The following is a 20,687-nucleotide window of genomic DNA, read 5'->3' on the forward strand; positions in this document are numbered from 1 at the left end:
AATTTTAAAATCAACGTGTATTATATTTTGAAAACGAACATAATAATGACTGATGGATGTTGAATTTTAAAATCAACATTAGGATTTCAAAATCAACACCAATAAAATAAAAAATAAATATGTAAAATCGACCATATCGCTGGAAGTCACGAACTAGCCACTATCAGCATTCTGATTAATTTTTTGATTTTAATATTTATTATTTAATATATTGTTTTATAATAAATTAATGCAGTCGTAGAGGAGTAGTGGCGCTCACGTTGAAGATGCATCGGCGATCATTTGGTTACTCGATTCAGCATTTTGAACGGCGTGGATCGAACTTGCGGCAGTTTTCAGAAAAAGCTCCGAAAGACTTTATCATCCGATCCGTGCTCTCTCTCGCTGCCAGATTGCTGCGTAATAAACGCAGCTATCCGCCGTCGCTGAATTCGGAGGCGCGATCGTCGGGTCTGCTGGGCTGCGAGCCAAGCCTGCTGTCATCCTCAAACCCTACCAATCTGACATCAAGAAAAAAAGTTCAATCTTTGACCGTCTCCGTGTAGTAGGAGAGTAGCTGCCCACTCGGTCTGGGTGGGCGCAACTGAATAGATGGGTGGCGGAGGTGGTACGTTTTCGTGTGAAATAGCAAAATCCCTACTTTTGGCGTCTTGTTTGATCGTCCCTCTTTTGCCGTTCACGGTTTCGAAATTTGATTGGCGAATGGCTTTGGATGCGAATATGTAGTTCTTTTAAACTCGCTGTTGATAAAATTAGGGTTTATGGAGATTTTAAATTGTACGGGCGTGAATTCGAGGATCTTTGAGGGATCTTGGTTTCGTTTGTTGTCGCGTTCTTGGGTGTCAATGATCGAGATGAGCACTTCGTGTAATTTACTTGCTTTTTACTGAAACCAGTACAGCGTGACGGATGAACGATTGCTGGACGATGGAGACCAACAAAGCAGTCGATGACAAGGATTCTGGATGGTTAGAAGTGAAGAAGGTATGTTGCAGATCCTTTTATTCAGCATTTTGTAATTGGTCTCTTCTTACGCCAAAGCTTGTTTTTGGCTTCTCTGACTGAAAAGAGACTGAAGAATAATTTAGAGAAATAATAGTTCGTGGAATCAATTTTATCTGTGTATCTCATTGCAATGTTTGGACATAAATGCAAGAGAAATCCTCACATGGCTTAAGTTTAAGATATGTTAGGGATGAACATCCTTTGCCTGTTTGCAGGCTTGTGAACTTTCAGATGAATGCATTAGTTCTTTATTATCGGTGACAACATTTTAGAGTTGAATTTTTTCCCTCTTACAGAAACATAGAACAAGCAGAAAGCTTGCTGTCCAGAAAGCTGTTGGAAGTTCTTTAGTCCACACATTCACACCTCCTGATCATTTATCCATTCATGATAAGACTGGGAACCGTGACATCAAACAACAGTTCTCACATTCTATAGATGGACTTGATTATGTTGTGTCAAAGGATGAGGTCACTGGTGATGTTACACGCATAGCAAAAAATCGTAATGATAATGAATTTATTAGTGAACTTTCTGTTATCCAAGAGACTGAAAGTTTGAGGGTTAAAGTTACAGATTCAGAAATTGTCACCAAAGCAACTGAAGAAGTGTCCACAAAGGAAACAGCTGCAAATTTTCAGAAAATTAAGTGGGGTGACCTTGAGGACATTACTTTGGAATTTCAAGTTGATTGTGAGAGTACAAGTGTTTCTACCAAGGCTGGTGGTAGTGATTGTCCTTATAACATGCAGGAAGATGCAAATTTTGAAAAGGTGAATGAATCAGCATTACATGTGTCCTCCTGCAATACTTATAATCAGGAAAGTGTTACTTTGCCATCTTCACACAAACAACTTTCTTCAGAAAATTTAGCAATGGACATCAGTGGTGAACATGTTGAATTTACTTGGAAAGAGGTCAAGGAAATTTCTCCTGAAGAGAGGGAAGTAGGGATTGTCAATAAGAATGAAGCTCTTCCTAGTCTGAGTGTAATAATTGATAATGCTGCAAACACAGCATCTGACTTGGTTTATAGTGATATGAAAATAGGAGTTTCTCCTGCATCACCTGTTCATGGAGTTGTTCAAATGATAACCAGAGAACCTCATCTTCAGTCCACAGATGTGGTCTTGGACACCTCCAAATTTCCAAATGCCAATTTTGATACTGCCACAATCTTTGATCTAGGAGATGGAATTACACACTTGATGAGTGATACTGAAGCTGCTGTTATACGTGTTCCGGCTACAGCTGCTGCTGAAATTCAGTGTGAGCTCCATGATGGCTTGACGGTTGGGGCTGATCTTGCTGATGGTCAAGCAGGGGAGAGTAAAGAAAGATTCAGGCAAAGGCTTTGGTGCTTTCTCTTCGAAAATCTCAATAGAGCAGTCGATGAACTTTACCTACTCTGTGAATTGGAGTGTGATATGGAGCAGATGGATGAGGCTGCTCTTGTTCTAGAAGAAGCTACATCTGATTTCAGAGCATTGAAATGTAGAGTGAAACATTTTGAGAGCACCAAGATCCCTTCCCAATCATCAAAAGATGGAAATCCAATTATAATAAAGGCAGATAATCGCCGGCCTCATGCACTATCGTGGGAGGTAAGCACAATTACTCCTTCCTGTGACTGATCAGAGATCATCCAAACATTCTTCTCATTTATACTTCGTATTATTAGAGATTCCATATCAAATAACAAATGATAGTCTAGTTTATTACACAACATGCAACATAAGAATTGGGTTTTAAATTGAGTTTTACTGACGTCTCTTAGAGCATTTTATAGGAAGTAGCTCTTGGAAAATTTTGAGAGTTTTAACTAAGTTAGACTTTATCTTTTTTCTCATTAAAATTTGGCAGCCCTAACTCTATCATGTGTAAACTATGCTTTGCTTGAGAAAGGTTCTTAACAGCTATATTGCAACTAATGGATATCTGTTCTTATGTTAAAACAATCATCATATAGTTACTTAAGCTAACTTGAAACATACCTTTGGTATATTCATTGTTCCATGTAGACTTTTTTGACACCACCCATATTGACTATCACGCAAGAAATATGCTACATTGTTTATCATGTTGAAAGATGGAATATGAATGACTGAATTTGAACGTTATTATTGGTTGTCATTTCATGAATGATGAATCACTCTGTCGTGTCTTGTATGAGTTACTTATGGATTAATGATATAACTTCATAGTTCATGGAAACATGCAGGTTCGGAGGATGACAACTTCCTCTCAGAGGGCAGAAATTTTATCTTCTTCTTTGGAAGCCTTTAGGAAAATTCGACTTGAAAGAGCTGCTAAAGATACAACTAAAGATGCAAAAACTTTTGGTGTTGCCAACTCAAATCAGGAGTTTGCTTGCTGTTCCTCAGTAGTAGATGAAGTATCTGATGCTAGAGACCAGAGTGTAAACAGCAAAAGGCAGAATGTTTTCTTAAAAGATAGCAGGACGAACATTGATTTAACTAAGCAGAATGAAGACATAAATAAACTAGGGAAAGGACAACCTGAACAAAGTGGACATTTGCCGCTAAGTAGCCTGCCTTTTTCTGTATCTGGAAAATCCAAAAGAGAACCTTCAGGACAAATTTCAGAAGTACAAAAGCAGACACCTAAGAAGGATAGGGAATTTTCTGAAAATATGATAGAAAAGTCTTCTAGGGCTGCATGTATTGTCCAAAAGCATACTTCTGACCTTGGTAAAGATAAGGACAAACTGAAGCACAATGGAGCTCAATGGAAGTCCATGGATGCTTGGAAAGAAAAGCGAAATTGGGAAGATATCCTCAAAACTCCAGTGCATAGTTATCCCAAAATCTCATACTCACCAGGCATGGGAAGAAAAGTTATGGACCGTGCCCGAGTGTTACATGCCAAACTTATGTCTCCTGAGAAAAAGAAAAAGAGTGCCATGGATTTGAGAAGGGAAGCTGAAGAAAGGCACGCAAGAGCAATGAGAATAAGGAATCAGCTAGAAAGTGAACGAGTGCAGAAGCTGCAGCGAACATCAGAGAAATTAAACCGTGTCAGTGAGTGGCAAGCAGTTCGGAACTCAAAATTACGTGAAGTTATGTCTGCACGTCATCAACGTAGTGAATTTCTCCATGGGGCACATCTAGCAAAAGTTGTAAGGAAAGCTGGTGACGAGAGCAGCAAGGTTAATGAGGTTCGCTTTATTACTTCACTCAATGAACAAAATAAAAAGTTGATTCTGCGTCAGAAGCTTCATGACTCAGAAATGAGGCGAGCTGAAAAACTACAGGTAATAAAAATAAAACAAAAGGAAGACATAGCAAGAGAAGAAGCTGTATTGGAACGCCGGAAACTCCTTGAAGCTGAAAAGTTGCAGCGCCTTGCTGAGACACAACGGAAAAAGGAAGAAGCTCAAGTTAGGAGGGAGGAGGAACGCAAGGCATCAAGCGCAGCTAGAGAGGCCAAGGCTGTTGAGCAACTTCGTAGAAAGGAAATTAGAGTCAGAGCTAGACAAGAAGAGGCAGAACTCTTAGCCCAAAAGTTGGCAGAAAGACTTAGCGAAAGTGAACAACGTCGGAAGTATTACCTTGAGCAAATACGCGAGAAAGCTTCAATGGACTTTAGAGAGCAATCTTCTCCTTTACAGCGTCGTTTGAATAAAGAGGGTCTAAGTAGATTGATGGTGACCAGTAGTGATGATAATGCGGGAACACTCAGTTCAGATTCTGTTGACAAGCTAGTAAATGCCACACAGCAGCACTCTTTGAAGCGAAGAATTAAAAAAGTGCGCCAGAGACTTATGGCACTTAAGCATGATTTTGTTGAGCATCCTGTTAGCTATGAAAATACTGGAATTAGTAATAGAACATCAATGGCTGCTGCAAGAGCGAAAATTGGAAGGTGGATTCAGGACCTTCAAAGACTTCGCCAGGCTAGAAAGGAAGGGGCTGCTAGCATAGGACTGACTGTTAGTGATGTGATAAAGGTTTGTTTCATGCTTGTTTGATTTCTCAAGTGGGTCATGTTTTCTTAATATAAAAATGTGCATTCTGTCTCAAACTATTGATAATTTAATTATGCATTACTTTTAGGAGGCTCATGTTGTCTTTGTGCTTGTTTCCTATGTCAAACAGTTTGTTGAGGGAAAGGAAACTGAACTGCACGCAGCCCGTCTAGCTGGTTTGCTTGACTTCATATCTTCTGCATTACCAGCTTCCCACACTTCAAAGCCAGAAGCATGTCAAGTGACATTGCACCTTGTACGACTATTGCGAGTGTTGCTGTCACTTCCAGCAAATAGGAGTTATTCCCTTGCACAAAATCTTATGCCTCCCATAATTCCGATGTTGTCTGCATCACTTGAGAATTATATCAAGGCTGCTGCATCTTCTAGTTCCGGAAGCACAAACCTTCCACCAAGCAAAGCATCCAATGAAAATTTGGAATTTCTTGCTGAAATCATGGATGGCTTTTTATGGATCTTTACCATGATTATAGGCCACATACATTTTGATGATCACCTACTCCAAATGCAGGATGGCCTGATGGAGCTTTTAGTAGCTTACCAAGTAATTCATCGTCTTCGTGATCTGTTTGCCCTCTATGATAGACCACAGGTGGAAGGATCTCCATTTCCATCATCACTTCTCTTAAGTTTGGCCCTTCTATCTGTATTAACATCAAGTCCTGGAACATCCTCAGTCATTGACTGGCAATCATGTGCATCCAAGACATCAGAAATCAGTGAGCTCCACAGGTTAAAAGACTCTGAAACTATGGCTGCAGGAGAGTCCTCTGTCACTATTAACAATTCTGGAGATAGCAAAAATTTTCCATCTTCCAACCAGTTTATTGAACTACATAGAGATGGATCTGCTCCGGCATCTGAGGTACAGATTTTACTTCCATCTGGAAAATTGTTATCCAATACACCAGAAGCCAGGCAGTTGGGTGTGGAACCTGGAAAGGGTTCCTCTTCATGTTATACGGAAAATGTCGAATTTGTATCGCAAAAACGAGATAATGTTTTATCAGATGAAATCCAAAATCTTGTAGTCGAAGATGAAAAATTGTCATCCATGAATAAAGATGAGAAGAACTTCGTTGATGGTTCTGCATTGAGAAAAGGAATTGATGGGCATGCAAGCACTAAGAAACTCACTCTGAAACAGCCTCTAATGTTTCTTCTTTCTGCTATTTCTGAGACTGGCCTCGTTTGTCTTCCATCACTTTTAACTGCTGTGCTACTGCAGGCAAACAACAAAATATCTTCGGATCAGGTGATATTACAAAACTAATAGTATTTTCGCTATGCAATTGCATGGTGATTAGGAAGAAAACTCTTTTTTTCCTTAAATGTGAAATATCACTATTTCTGCATATCACATTTTTATCTTTGGAGCAAAAAGTGGCATATAAGCAAACATATGTCTGCTAGGTGGTGCTAATATCCTTGTTTTTTCTTGTTGCTATTTAAGAAACATCCATTTATGTTTCTGCATTTGTTGAATAACCTAGCTGGTAAAGCCTTGTGATTGTTGGTATGATCCATTAAAAAATTATAGACTTCATGCTTTGATACTATTTATTTGTTTGTAGGGTTCATACATCCTTCCATCAAACTTTGAAGAAGCAGCCACTGGTGTATTGAAAGTTTTGAACAATATGGCAAACTTAGATATTTCTACTCTGCAGAGCATGCTCGTAAGTGTTCTATACCAACTTTGTTTTCATGTCCCCTAAATGGCATGATTAGTTGCATACTTTTGATGTCAACTGTCCCTTTATGTTGAAATTTATACACAGGCTAGATCGGATCTTAAAGTAGAATTCTTCCACTTGATGAGTTTTCTTTTGACCCATTGCACAAACAAGTGGAAAGCAGCAAATGATCAGGTGTGTGTCATAGCCTTTCCTCACTCAGCTAAGCATTGTATCTTCTCTTCCTAATGAAACTGTGACAATAACACATGAAAAAGGAAGCTTACAGATTCAACCTAAATTGCTACTCATTTTCTCTAATACCACATAATATATTTTTTGTGTCTGGTCTCCCTTCTACAAACTATTGTTTGAATTCAATTTTTTTGGGCTTACCAATATTTGTGTAAGTTCATTTCTGAATTAAATTTTCTTTGGCATATTACTCTTCCTTGACCAAAGTGTCCTGATGTTTTTGGTGTTGATCCATGGATGACAATGATAGACAATGTATTAGGATTTGAGATTAGTGGGTTTCTGGATATATATCAAATAGTGAACTGCTTTTTCACTTATCTGCATTAGTGCCTAATGCGTGAGAAGAGTGTTCTGTGACATTAATGCTCTAAACGCTTCATATGAGTATTCTTTAGTGTTCTAATTTTGGATTTTGTTATCTTTTAGGTCGGTCTACTTCTCTTGGAATCCTTGTTGCTTCTTGGTTACTTTTCTTTGTTTCATTGCGAGAATCAAGCAGTTCTTCGGTGGGGAAAAAGTCCAACCATATTGCATAAGGTAGGCACTCTTCTACACTGTTGCCCTTGAAGGTTCTATATGTTTCTTATAAGCAACTCTAACTTCACTTGCCAAATCAAAACAGATCTGCGATCTACCCTTTGTCTTCTTCAGTGACCCAGACTTGACTCCCATATTGGCTGGTACTCTTGTGGCTGCTTGTTATGGTTGTGATCAGAATAGAGATATTGTGCTACAAGAGCTGAGTATCGACATGTTGCTTTTTTTGCTGAAGTCTTGCAAGCAGAGATTACTTTCTGTCCAACTCGACTCTTTGCAGCCAAATGTTTCAATGACAAATGGCATAATTGATAGTAATCAGATTGGTTCTGATTCTAAGAGATCTCAGGGTGAGACTCAACACAGATCTACCCGTAAAATCTCACAAACTTTGCCAGGAAGAAGTCTTCCAAGCAGCAACCCCAAAATCAATAAATCAAAAGTTCAAAGGGATTACAGAGGAACAAGGACTTTCGATGAGTGGATCTCAAAACACAATCTATCAAAAGCAGAAGTTTCATCCACTTTTATGTTACATTGGAGATTTCCAATCTCTTTCTTGGACAGAGCTGAAGAATTCTTTTCTGCGGAGAGTCAGAGCCAATAGTGAGCCACCGGCCAGGCCCTGACATCCAATTACATAACCAAAACAGTCCAATAAATTATTGGATTTTAGGATGCCATCACTTCTGAGCAAGTTTATTTCTCCCACTACAAAATGCTAATCAGGTCCTAAAATTTTAGTTTCAGCTCACCACAGAAAAGAGCATGTATATCACAGATCCGCGTTGTTTTGTGTTTACTCGATGACTAAATGCTTAATCGCAGATGTATATTACAGATGCAGTATTTACCAACAGGATTAAATGTATGATAGATGTTGGGTAGATAGAGGCTGCTCCATGCCAAAATGGCTTAACTTTCTATTTGAGTTATAGAAAATGGAATTTCAATTCTGATCAGCAAATCTATCATTTTCATTCAAACTGTTTGTGTGAGAGTCAATTGGAAACATATCACATGTGATCATGAAGTCCTCAAGTGTTGATGCATCAGGATCATACAACTGAATCTATTTGTAAGTACTTCTCAGGAGAGTGCTTATAACCCATAGTTACACTTAATAAGGTGATTTCTTCAAGGCCATACTGCTAACATTATGTCATACTGACCTACCTTGAACTCATTAAGAACTTTTATTGCGCTTCTCTAATCACTAATAATGCAGTTTGAGATGTACCTCAAAACAATTTAAGTGTTTGCAATTTCACCTTTACAACTTGTTAGTACCATATTATCGAACCTACATCTTAGCACATCTAATTAGTTTGGTTGCCATTGTAAGTGAAATTAAACTAAACCTCAACCTCATCCTCTCACACCTATGAAGGATTAAGTTCCTAGTGAGTGGATATATTAGATTCTCCTTTAAACTAATAAAGTCATTTTTGTTTCTGGTTTTATCTGGAGCTCTTAGTTTGATGTACTAATTGTGGTTTGATTATCACAATGTTATTAAAATATATTTTATATATTAACCTGCCAATTTATTATGTTACTTGTAAGTCAAGTTCACTTAGAAATTAACATCTGCTTCAATTTTGGCAGCTCAAAATGTTTGATAATATGCACCTTCAGAATATAATGATCAACCAATTACCCCAATGAGTTTTGGCCAAATTTAGTTGAGGGGTCACAAGCCCTCGTCCAAAATCCAATTTGACTGAATGCACTCTATTGAAAGAATCAACTAGTCTGGTCCAGGTTTAAGCACAGGGTCTAAGATTGATCGAATCATCGCAAAAATAAGGTTCTTTTGCAAAGGCAAGTACACTATGCAACTCAACGTTTAAAGTGATCGACATTCAAATTGTATCTGCTAACTGCAAAAAAATTGGAATTAAATGCACACAATTTCAACAAGATCCTGCAAGCAACATTTTAAATCCTAATATTTACAGAATGTAGAAGATCCAAGTGGCAGCAAAAAAGGAAATTCTTCTTGCTTGCCCAACAAACTTATTTGTCAGATATCCACTTCACCCTCTTCAACTGGTCTCACTTGGCAGGAAGAAATTAAATTTTACATCTATATTGCCTGATCCTTCGCCAGTGTCTTTGTACTCAATGTTTGATATGTTCCCAATGTAATCCTCCTCAGAATCTTGGTACTCTGGCCGCACACGTCGGACCGGAATGGTTACTGAATAGAGCGTACCAACATCTGTGTCTGTGGACACATTGAGTTGAACCTTATCCAGGGAATCAATCTCAACAAATTCGGAAAGTGAGCCAATAATATTGTTGATTATCTTTTGCTTTGCCTCATCGCTGATATCACACCTATCAGAGAATAGTATCATCTTAAGCCTCTGCTTTGCAGTTTTTGCATTGGAATTCTTTCGTACTTTGGTTGGAAATAGCATCCTCCAGGCCAAACTAAGTCGGTCAAAGAAGCTCATGTTAACAACATTTAGAAGAAATACTTCAGCATCTTGGTTTACTGTTGGTGTAAGCTTGTTTTCTCCCATCCCAAAGCACACATGGCTCCGGTTCGTGGAATTCATATCTGGCAGTTTCATCTGCAGAAATTTGGATGCATCCTTGAGATCACTAGCTCCACTTCGGAAATGATCAAGCCGTACCTACATCAGAGGGTGATTATCAATTATAGAGGAGAATGGGCAGCAAATTTCATTCTTTGTATGCAGATTATACATTTTCTTTGCCAAATTTCAATCCCTCTCCCCAAGATTGCACTCATAAAGATCATAAATCCTACTGATTACCATAGAGTTTCAAAATAGTAAAAGATCAAACTAGTTATAACCCGCAAATAGAGAGCCTCATGTTGCTACTAATATTCATAATCTACTAGACACAAAAGAGATGACGGCTAAATATGCATAATCACAGTGCTCCCATTTAAATCATCAGAATGTAACATGGGACAGATTATTTTCCACTACCCTCTCCTTTGACTCCCTTTCCCTTCCGTCCCTTCCCTTTATCTTTCTATACACCACGATTGAGAAAACCACAGGTTAACAGGAATGATATTTCAAGCCATGTCAAAAATAGCAAATGCAAACAAATTGCCACACGAATCTTAAATAACTTCCTAGATTCTAATTTTACAAAGTTTTGGCATATACAATGTGAAATACACCTAGTTACGAAGAATGAAACTGCATCTGTGATGACTAAGAATACTTTGTTTAGGAAATAAATAGGAATGGGACTAGAAAGAAGTGAATTCTGTTCCAATAATAAAGTTACATAAAGATCAGTCTTAGACTTCACTAATCACTAGCCAAAGCAAACCAATTTCCTAATTTTCTGTTTTTGGCAATTTTCATGATTAGCTAGATGGATCTTGTCCCACTAGGAAATTGTGTGAAGCAGTTCTCTAGATAAATCAAGAACATGATTTACAAAGAAATCAAGATTTAGTAGATATAGGTTTTCCCTAGTATAAGATCATTAAGCACTTCAAATATAGCCACTATTCAACTCCAGCTAAGAAATTCAAGTGAGATTAAAGTAGGATACTCGATATGTTGAGAGCCAGTGTTTTGGTCCCAGGTTGGCTCGAGACAGTGCCGGAGGTGTGTCGAAGGAAGAGGGAGGAGGAAGAGTAGCAGTGTTGGAGGTGTGTCAAAGGAGGAGAAGCGGGAGTCAATATAGGAGGAAGAGGAATTAGAGAAGTGGGAGCCAGTATCAATACCTAAAGTATACCAAAGGAGAAGAAAGGGGTGTCGATATCAGTGAGAAAGAAAGGAGAGGAAGAAAAACACCAGTGTCCTAGGAAAATGAAGAAGTGTAGGAGATGAGAAAGTGTAACTAGACTAGTGTTGGAGAAAGAGTCGTGACATGTGAACTGAGACTAGAAGAGGGGGAAGCTAAGGTTTCAATTTCAATGCTGAGGAGTAAGGTAGGTTTTGGTTTCAGTATGGAGGAGGAAGTCGGGAAAGGAAGTCGAGCCATCAAGTTAGGTGTGTTGAGTCCCGCGGAAGATGTTGAGAAAGGAAGTAGAAACCAGTCACCCATATTGAGGATCTCATGTCATCAGTCGGCAAGCGGAAGGAAAAGTTTCACTGACTCGATAGTCACAACCTAAGATTTTAATCGATGGTATCGAAACTTCTTGATTTCTCAACTCAACCAGCACACCGACTCAACCAACTCGAGTAGTACAATAGCATTGCCTCCTTTAGTCCAACTTAGGAATCAAAATGAGATTGCAAAAGTGTACTACTGACTTCTACTAAGTTTTATAATTATTTGCCAACGGCAAACCCTCATATAACGTACATGAGATGATAAAATGCTACTTGTCAATAATAAAGAAGCATAATACATAGAAATTTTCTAGCCATTGAGTTCTGCATAAGAAATGTCTTCAGGAGATAACACTTGTATGGATGAAAAATCACAAAATCCGCTCTATCTAGTTCTCACCACTCGGGATTTGACCACTATACTCCAGGAAAATCCCTAAATAAATAATCGAGATATCCTCAACAAACGGATCTAAAAGGGCAAAATAACTGCGAGCTCAGATCTAACCAACTCAATCTGAGTGGGAGTGCCGCCAGAACCAGAAAGAACAAATCCTACATACTCAAAAGGGTACAATTTACCTATTTGACTAGCATTTCAACAAGTAAAACTAAGGAGAGGAGAAAAGGGGCAAATAGTCCAACCTTGGAACGAAGGAAGGTAGACATGACGGGCCTGTGGTTGTGATGCGAAGGAAAGGCCCCAAAAAACACACTGAGGTCTCCGGTAACGGCCATCGTTCCTGCCTTGTTCTGCAACGGGTCGGTGTCGCCGGTGGGGGAATGGAGACGCCGTATCTTTTCCTGCGCAACGATGACTTCCCCCAGACCCAATCGTACGGCTACCCTAGAACCACTAGATCTTCTATCAGCCGTCCACGTGGATGTCTTTTGATTAATTTTTCCCCTTTTTGGTCGATTAAATTTTTTTCCTGCAGACAGGAAGAAAATAGTTGTAGGATGCTCGTGGGGAAACGAATGTTTGAACCAACAACGAGATATTTTCCGAGCGATAGAACTTGTGGCTATCCTTCTGCTACATGGCCATCCATTGGCACTGTGCCACGTATCGCCTAGGTCAAATTCCCATTCTCTAAAAGCTACGTATTGGACGAAAACCCTGTGTGTTGTTTCAAGACGTACGCGGAAAGATGAGAAGGATGAGTCCGGCCGCATCTCCATCCGTCCGTCCATTTAACAAAGACGGACATCGGACGTCTGGATCCGTCCCGGACGCGACGCGAGGATTAGGGAAACCCTATGCTGCAGCTGAAATCCGGGCGGACGTGAGACTATTTAACTGATCTCCGCTGCCTCTGGCCGCCCTCCGCCACCACCGCTTCCGCCTCTACGGCTCTCCGTTAACTGCACCAGGTAGGAAGCATAATCACCGCGATTGCGATTTTCTTCCTGTTTTTCTTTTTCGATTGGTTGATTGCTGGATCTAAGGTTTTGTATCTGTTATGTGTCACTCGATCTGTTGGGTTCGTTTCTTCTCCTGCGGTGAAGATCGGATTTTGGTATCGGGCAGCATGTCGGACGAGGAGCACCACTTTGAGTCGAAGGCAGACGCAGGGGCTTCCAAGACCTACCCTCAGCAGGCTGGAACTATCCGTAAGAATGGGTATATCGTCATTAAGGGGCGCGCATGCAAGGTTATGCTCGACTCGATATTTCTTCTTGTTTTGATAATTTTTTCATGAAAAAATGCTACTTTTGACGGTTGGGATATTGGATTAGATCGAGAGCTGTTTCTGCAACTTTTATTGTTTGCTATTTGTTCGGCTTGATGTGGGGCTAGAGGCTAGAAAAATGAGACAAACACCACAAAATTGCTGAAGAGTCACGCATGCTCCTGCTAATTTGTGCAAGAATCATGACTACATCACCCCTAAAGGGGTGGTAGTCTATGTGAGCTAGATGGCAGTAAATCTTGACTTAAGGCTCACTCAAGATTGTTGAAGCTTGGGTTGCCACGAGCATTCATCTACCATCCTCAAATCCACATCTCTCATAGAATGAATGTCTGCATGCCATCTAAAACTTGTTGAAACTAGGCTGTCATGAATTCCAAATTACATGCGAAGATTGTGTGCTATGCCGTCAAAGATTTCTATACCACTTTGTAAGTTACGCTACTTATGGCAATTGGTTGTAGGAATGCTGTTGGTTAGGGAAGATGCACTCAAATTTATTGAGGAGGAGTAATGTTTGAAAGATCAAACCACCAATGACAACAAATATATAAAGTATTGTCAATGACAAATATCTCTGGCAATGAGACTTGTCGAAACTAGGCGAGGGTCAGTGCCATATAAAAGACTGAAAGGTCTATATGTTGGGATAGGAAACTGGTAAGAAAAAAAAGGCAAAATCATTTAAATATATCTTAGTTTGACACAAGAAAAAATTAGAGTGTTTTATAAATTGGGAAAAGGTTCCTTTTACTTGTCTCAAAGAGCCAATAGTTGTAGTAATGAATGCAAAAAAGAGCTTGTTAACTTGTATAAAGAAATGTAGACAGAGATTAAATGTTGAAGATTTTTTAGCATATAAATCGTTTAAGATATTTATTAACTATCACATTAGAGTGTTAAAGTTGAATGGATTACCACTTATCCCAAAAGCTTTCTTGAGAAAATTATCTCATCAATTCATATGACGAGTGTGGGCAAATTAGGTGAAGTATACCCACCTACACATGAAGGAGAATATTAACAATATAAATATGCTAAGGGCTTTTTTCTTAACAGCTTGACTTTTTATAGGTAAGTGCTAGATAATCATCTTTAGAATGGTATCAGAAAAAAAGGTTCAGGTTCAAATCAAATAAAAAAATTCTCATCAATTCAGATTTTTGAGCTTGGGACAATTAAGTGAACTATACCCACTCACACATGATGGTGAACATTAAGAATCTAAATATATACATTGGTCCTTTTTCTAAGAGCTTGAGCCTTTGAGATAAGTGGTTAGCCAATTAACTTTACCATGATATATGGTTCAAATTCTACTTATATAAAAAGGAAATTTATCATCAGTTCATTTAGTTTGGGCCAATCAAGTAAGTTATTTTTGCACACACACACAAAGGGAGGAGTATTTTAAATGTAAACTTATAAATCAGTCCCTTCTAGTAGCTTGAGATTTTAGGATAAGTAGTTTGTCAATCAACTTTAGCAAAATGCAACCAATCAACGTTAACAAGAGGTTATGTTTCCTTGAAACAAGAATTAAAATGGAAATATAAAAGCATAATCATAAAAATCAGACATCCGGTGGCAACCTAGAAATCTGAACCTCTCCAGGATGAGAAGAGCTAGCATCTTGCCACACACTGACTTGCCTGATAATTAATTTTTCAATATCATCTGAGTGGCCCTCTCTCAGTGCCATTTTGTTTCTTCCAAAACTTAAGAAAATATCAATAACCAGCATTGTATCTTAACTAACACAACCTTTCTGCTTATACAGTTAATATCAACTTCCATATTTCAATTTTTAATTCTTTAAAAAATTCACACACTAAAGGTCATCGATAAATTGCTTTGTTCACCAAGCAGACGAGCTATTTTGTTGTCTTCGTAACTGGTTATATCTCTTCAACCTAGAATGGATTCTTTTGTAATGAATGGAACTCTCTCTCTCTGGTTATATCTCTTCAACCTAGAATGGATTCAGCCACCAAATTTCTAAATGCTTTTTCAGTGTCTTTTCTTTTCATTGGTTTATCAACTTGCAAAGGTTTCAGCCTCATCTGTTATGTACATATTGTAGTTGTCAGAATGGTATTAGAACCAGATTTGATAGTAAAAAATATATTTTTCTTTTTTCACATCATCTCATAGCTCCTCGACATAGAAAGAATTCTAGTTGTAATGGAAGGAAGTCTTTCTCTCTGTCTGTTCCACTCTATTTTAACAAACAAATTTTTAAATGCTCTTTTATTGTCTTTCTTTTCATTGCTCTATCAACTTATGAACTTTTGAGCCTTTCTTGTAGTGTGCTTATCATAGTTGTCAAAATTGGTATTGGAATTAAGATTTGATAGGCAAAGAATCTAACTATCAATTGCATTAGATCTGTAGGATCAGCATTATTAGAATCTGTGAAAAAAAAGATAAGTTTTAATTATACTGTATATATATACTGTTATAATATATATTAATTAAAATAGAATAATAATATATAAATACTCACACACACACACACACACACACACACACATAGTATTCTTTTCCAATATCAAAATAGTAATGAATTTAATTATCTTCCAATGTATTTTCACTGGTGTTTTTTACAGTATGCTTGGTACTTCATATCCCCTCATAATGTTGTTTTCCTGTAGGTTTTTTTGTTCATGTCAGTCGCTTCTCTTGCTTTTATTTTTTTTTCCTACTACCTCTTTTGCCACTATATGCCATCTTGAATTTGCCTACCACTTTTGAACATTGATGTTCATTAAGATTGGAATTCATAAGTTGTTAAAAATCAGATCTCCTTGTACTTCATTTAACCAACTAATTAATATTTTTACTAAGTGAATAAATATAAAATATTTTTGCAGTTTATAAATACAGTTAGGTATTTTTGTACTCTATGCTTCTTATGATTGATTTCTTGTTATATTTTTCTTGCATATATGTTATATTGTCAATAGGAGATGATAATACTTAATTTGTATCATGATATTTTGTTTATACTTGATAATTTGCGTTTCTTCTTTTTTATCAAAATGGAGAGAAATTTGAATTAGTAAGTAGAGCTTTATGATGCATTTAAATAGGGGAACTTTATGCAATTCTATTTTTTATTTCTCATGATAGTTTTATCAATTTTAAAAAAAAGAATGTTTACTTAAGGTTTCACTTCGGTTAAAATCATTATTTTTTTTAATAATGCATAGCTAGACAAATGACACTAAAACTATCTTATTATCCATCATGGAGACACATAGATTGCCCCCTAGAGCTTGGTGCGATGGTAAGCGGTAGGACGGACTCCCATGCAATGAGGATTCGATTCCCACGCAGAGCACTTCCTATGCCCGCGGTGCTTGAATCATTCGTGATGTTGGGTTGTTTGCCAAGACCCATCTACGCTTCCCGAATTTACCTTGGTGTCCATTGGGAAACTTCTGTGTGGCTGAGCCAATCACCTCTAGGATTAATCGGTTCGAAAAGATAGATATTTGGTGTAACAAAAAATATATATATATATAAAATGGAGACACGTAGCTTGGCTAGAGAATTGATTTCATTTGTAGTATTGACATTCTGATATGATTGAACTTGACAATGGTGGCACACACCTTGAGCAACATCTTATTGGTGGATATTTACATATTTTCATGTCTTTAAAGTCCCTTAAGAATTCATCATGCAATAAAAGAGGAACCTAATGCTAAACAAGTATCATGTACATACGGCAACATAGACAAGCTCTTGGTGGACCTGTCTAGTTTGAATTTGAAGGTTATGGCGATGGTATACCAAATGGCTGAGAAGTTTAATCACTTTTCATGCTTCCCGAGCTGAATATGAGTATAAGCAATAAATGGGGCATAGTGGTGATGCAGTTGGTGTTAGTGGAAATGAGTTAATTGATGCTTGTGAAAGTGGTGTGATTGTTGCACCGAAATGATGAAGTGCAAGCATTTATGTTACCTCATCAGAAGGTATTGATCCTTTCTTTTCTTTTATAGGACGAAGACATATAGTTGGTATTGATCTAATGGCCTTCTTAGACCATATTAGCAAGCAAACTAAGATTGGTGATGCCTATAAAAAGAGAAGAAGAAATGACTAAAGTATCGTTATATTCATGAGTATTCTGGCACATGTTTAGGCTGACAAATTGCAACAACTACTAGTTTAAGGGAATAGTATCTGTTTTTGAGTTTTTGCATCAATCTTAGCACATAAGTGTCAACGTCTAAACCTGAACACACAATTATACTAAACATTCTATAAGTTCAGTGGCATTCCAGCACTCACATAAAAAGCCACTCCAGCAGCTTCAACATGGTGTTTGGGTGGTGGTGTTCTGGCAGAGAAGTTCGATGGACCAGACTATGAAGAGCAGTGGACCAGCTGATGGTGTCCCAGTGGTGAGGTTCGGGGCTGCTGCTACGAGGAGCAGCAGACCAGCTGGCAGCATGGTGGAAAACAAGCAGCGTTCCAGCAGAGGGATCAGTAAGCTGCAGGAGTGGGAGTGCTTTGGGAGTTGGTTTTTGGCATCCGGCGACAAGGAAGGTAGAGTCGAGACTCGGGACACATGAACCAGGAGTTGAGTGTTTGGTTGACCAGAGTTAGGGAATAGATGAATTTGTTTGAGTTATAATTTATGGAAGGCCATAGATTCCTTTTGTGTTGTAGTATTAGAAAAGGGTATTTCTCTCATTTTTACATGGATGATAAAGACTTGGCCAGTTTTTCCATTTTCGAAAAAAGGATGGTTGAACCAGTTTTTGATTGGTTTCTTTACATGTCTGATCTGTGAAGGAAACTGATTGGATGAGTGACTCATTTCTGTGTTTTCCAGTTGAACGGCTGGTCTGATCTGGTTTTATAACTATGCTATGAAATTGAGAATTAGACTAAGGATCCTGTTACATTAATCATAACTTTAGTTGTATGTTTGTCTTAGCAAATGCAGTAAAAGTTCATGGTTATGGTCATCGGGTGTTATGCTATCTATCATATTATATTCAATTAACTAGATGGATTATTCTTTACAATCTTCTTTTTTTTTCTTTCGTAATTGGTTATTAACCCAGAGGCTTTGGAATTTTGTGATAGGTTGTAGAGGTTTCAACCTCCAAAACTGGAAAACATGGTCATGCAAAATGCCACTTCGTTGCCATTGATATTTTCAATGCTAAAAAGCTTGAAGATATTGTGCCGTCATCTCATAACTGTGATGTAAGTGAAGCTTCAGTTTCCATGGCAGAACATTTGTTTGCTTCAATCATGCTAATTTTTCTGAGATGTCCAGGTTCCCCATGTAACTCGTACCGACTATCAGCTTATTGATATATCTGAGGATGGATTTGTATGATCTGATTTCATTAACCTACATATTTTTGTTTGAGCCTTAGTCTGTCTCTCACCCCTTTAATACCCATATAGGTGAGTCTATTGACTGAAAATGGAAGCACAAAGGATGACCTAAGACTCCCAACTGATGAAACTCTGCTTACTCAGGTTAGTGCCAGATATATGTCTGCTGTTTGCTTTATGAACTGCTTTAGCATCCCATTTTACTTTCCCCTACTGATTAACTTTTGTTTTTTTTTACCTATTTATTAACATCTAGAGAATGAAGGTTTTGATGTTCTGTTCATAAGTGTTTAGAATTAAACTTTGGTTTCACATTTATTTAGAGTGAAAAAACTTCAACTCGTTATTGGAATGTTACATCATCATTAAGACATGTCAGTTTAAAATTATTTGGAGTAGGCTTTGAAAGGAGAAATATATTTGTTAATGGGATTAGAGATGCTAATCCATCGTTAGGTTTCTTATATGAGAATTATAGGGCTATACGGACTTGAACCATAGACCTTTTTGGTAAAACGGATCAAACTTGTTATTACCCAAATGATTTGAATTGTTTCAAAGACCCAACAGCATTTTGTTGCATTGGGCTCTTTCATCAACTGATGTAAAGATCAGTCATTCTAGCTATGATTCATTATTTGTTCTCTTTGCTATGTTGGCCTTTATCATTCTTATTTCTTATTCATTTGGATGACTTGATAACATGTGTAACAACAATAAACAAGTTTTTTTATAGAAAATTTGATTTCCGAGCTCTTTTTTTTTTTGTTGGTACAGATCAAAGATGGTTTTGCTGAGGGGAAAGACCTGGTGGTCACTGTCATGTCTGCGATGGGCGAAGAGCAGATTTGTGCACTCAAGGATGTCGGGCCCAAGTAATTAATCTGCATCTCCAGCTATTCTCGTTTCTTCTTTCTTGAAGGAACTGTTTGAAACTACAGGACCTAACTGGTTCAGCTTATCAGACTTGTCCCTGGACAATAACGTGTTATTTGGGGTGATTCCGTGATTGTATGGTTAAGCATAAGAACCTTTTCATATAATGTTACACTATATTTTAAAATCGCGTTGCTGTTTTTTAATAGTTGTAAACGCTTTAAAATGTTATAGTTTCACATTGTTATGGATGTTTTGTGTGCATGTGGTGCTCGAATTATTCATGAGTTTGGATCGTCCGTCAGGATCCATTTATATTTTTGAGATTTATCTTTATAATAGGTGGGACTAAATCGGTCGTCAATTAGTAGGCTTGAAGAATTTAATTTCTGAATTATATATATGTTAAGGAATATTTAGATCCAGTAGATAGACTGTATTTTCATAGTTTGCGGAGGTGACTGTCATGTTTGCAAGGATGGTATCTGACGGCAATTAGGTGATGCAAAAATATCAACTTTTAGCTGAAATTGGTTGATTGATTGAAGAGTTTAGGAGCTATCCATTAACATCAGTGAAGAAATGATGAATAAATCAGTTGTTGGTTTGGTGACTGAAATTGGTTGCAGAACCTGCTTCCGAACCGTACTCTGGACCAGCTTTCACAGCAGCGAGCGAAGGCCCCTGGTCTGTCAGAAACACGAGCTACCAAGATTGGCTAGACAAATTTTTCAGACAAGAATCCACGAAGGAGTGGATCGCATGTAACTGCAATATACGTTATCTGAATCAGAATGCGAGGAACTGATTGCTGTTATTCGCTAGGAAATCAGAGGAATGGAAACAGCCCGAACTGAAGGGATTCCATCACTTTCGCGTCCTGACGGATAGCATATTTGGAACCAGTGCATTAAAATGGACCATTTCAAGGATCGCAAATCAACGGGGGGACTTGCTCATTGGATGCTTAAAGACTAGATATTCATTACTTGCGTGCCAGGGATCAATAGGAAAGCAAACTATCTGGCCAGGGCTGCATGAGCATTGAGCCAATATACCTTGGCTAACTTCCTTTGGTAATAGTGGCCTGCAGAGCAGCCTTTTGACAATAAAGAGAATTAATGAGCTTGTTACTTTTTTAGGAAAAAGAACATGTTAAATAATTAACACTTAAAACTTACTATTTGAAAATATTAAAATTAGG

The 20,687-nt window shown here is 37.9% G+C and overlaps 3 protein-coding genes across 3 annotated transcripts; 2 read left to right on the plus strand and 1 right to left on the minus strand.

The window, feature by feature from the left end:
* Positions 1-441: 441 nt before the first annotated feature.
* LOC141841381 (uncharacterized) lies at positions 442-8,361 on the plus strand. The gene is made up of 9 exons (XM_074729545.1): positions 442-607; positions 897-984; positions 1,302-2,609; positions 3,227-4,975; positions 5,124-6,269; positions 6,589-6,693; positions 6,796-6,885; positions 7,375-7,485; positions 7,571-8,361. The coding sequence occupies exons 2-9, from the start codon at positions 910-912 to the stop codon at positions 8,090-8,092; spliced, it is 5,106 nt and encodes a 1,701-aa protein (XP_074585646.1). The 5' UTR covers positions 442-607; positions 897-909; the 3' UTR covers positions 8,093-8,361.
* A 994-nt stretch (positions 8,362-9,355) lies between these two features.
* LOC141840805 (cell division topological specificity factor homolog, chloroplastic) lies at positions 9,356-12,345 on the minus strand. Its single transcript, XM_074728874.1, has 2 exons — positions 12,192-12,345; positions 9,356-10,130 (listed from the first exon to the last, which is right to left on the minus strand). Exons 1-2 carry the CDS (start codon positions 12,282-12,284, stop codon positions 9,534-9,536), a joined length of 690 nt encoding a protein of 229 aa, XP_074584975.1. The 5' UTR covers positions 12,285-12,345; the 3' UTR covers positions 9,356-9,533.
* A 478-nt stretch (positions 12,346-12,823) lies between these two features.
* LOC141841897 (eukaryotic translation initiation factor 5A-2) lies at positions 12,824-19,734 on the plus strand. Its single transcript, XM_074730096.1, has 6 exons — positions 12,824-12,920; positions 13,056-13,201; positions 18,347-18,469; positions 18,543-18,599; positions 18,677-18,751; positions 19,385-19,734. Exons 2-6 carry the CDS (start codon positions 13,079-13,081, stop codon positions 19,484-19,486), a joined length of 480 nt encoding a protein of 159 aa, XP_074586197.1. The 5' UTR covers positions 12,824-12,920; positions 13,056-13,078; the 3' UTR covers positions 19,487-19,734.
* Positions 19,735-20,687: the final 953 nt, after the last annotated feature.

Source organism: Curcuma longa, chromosome 11 (genome assembly GCF_044706935.1).
Source record: "Curcuma longa cultivar G26 ecotype Majalengka, Jawa Barat chromosome 11, ITB_CL_G26_1.1, whole genome shotgun sequence".
NCBI classification, from domain to species: domain Eukaryota; kingdom Viridiplantae; phylum Streptophyta; class Magnoliopsida; order Zingiberales; family Zingiberaceae; genus Curcuma; species Curcuma longa.

Bases quoted from the DNA above. Each gene is read 5' to 3' on its own strand.
- LOC141840805 (XM_074728874.1), bottom strand. From the start codon at position 12,284: ATGGCCGTTACCGGAGACCTCAGTGTGTTTTTTGGGGCCTTTCCTTCG. The intron at 10,131-12,191 runs GTTGGACTATTT...CCTCTGATGTAG, and splicing joins CTACCTTCCTTCGTTCCAAG to GTACGGCTTGATCATTTCCG.
- LOC141841897 (XM_074730096.1), top strand. From the start codon at position 13,079: ATGTCGGACGAGGAGCACCACTTTGAGTCGAAGGCAGACGCAGGGGCT. The intron at 18,470-18,542 runs GTAAGTGAAGCT...TGAGATGTCCAG, and splicing joins CGTCATCTCATAACTGTGAT to GTTCCCCATGTAACTCGTAC. The intron at 18,600-18,676 runs GTATGATCTGAT...ATACCCATATAG, and splicing joins ATATATCTGAGGATGGATTT to GTGAGTCTATTGACTGAAAA.
- LOC141841381 (XM_074729545.1), top strand. From the start codon at position 910: ATGAACGATTGCTGGACGATGGAGACCAACAAAGCAGTCGATGACAAG. The intron at 4,976-5,123 runs GTTTGTTTCATG...TATGTCAAACAG, and splicing joins CTGTTAGTGATGTGATAAAG to TTTGTTGAGGGAAAGGAAAC. The intron at 6,270-6,588 runs GTGATATTACAA...ATTTGTTTGTAG, and splicing joins ACAAAATATCTTCGGATCAG to GGTTCATACATCCTTCCATC.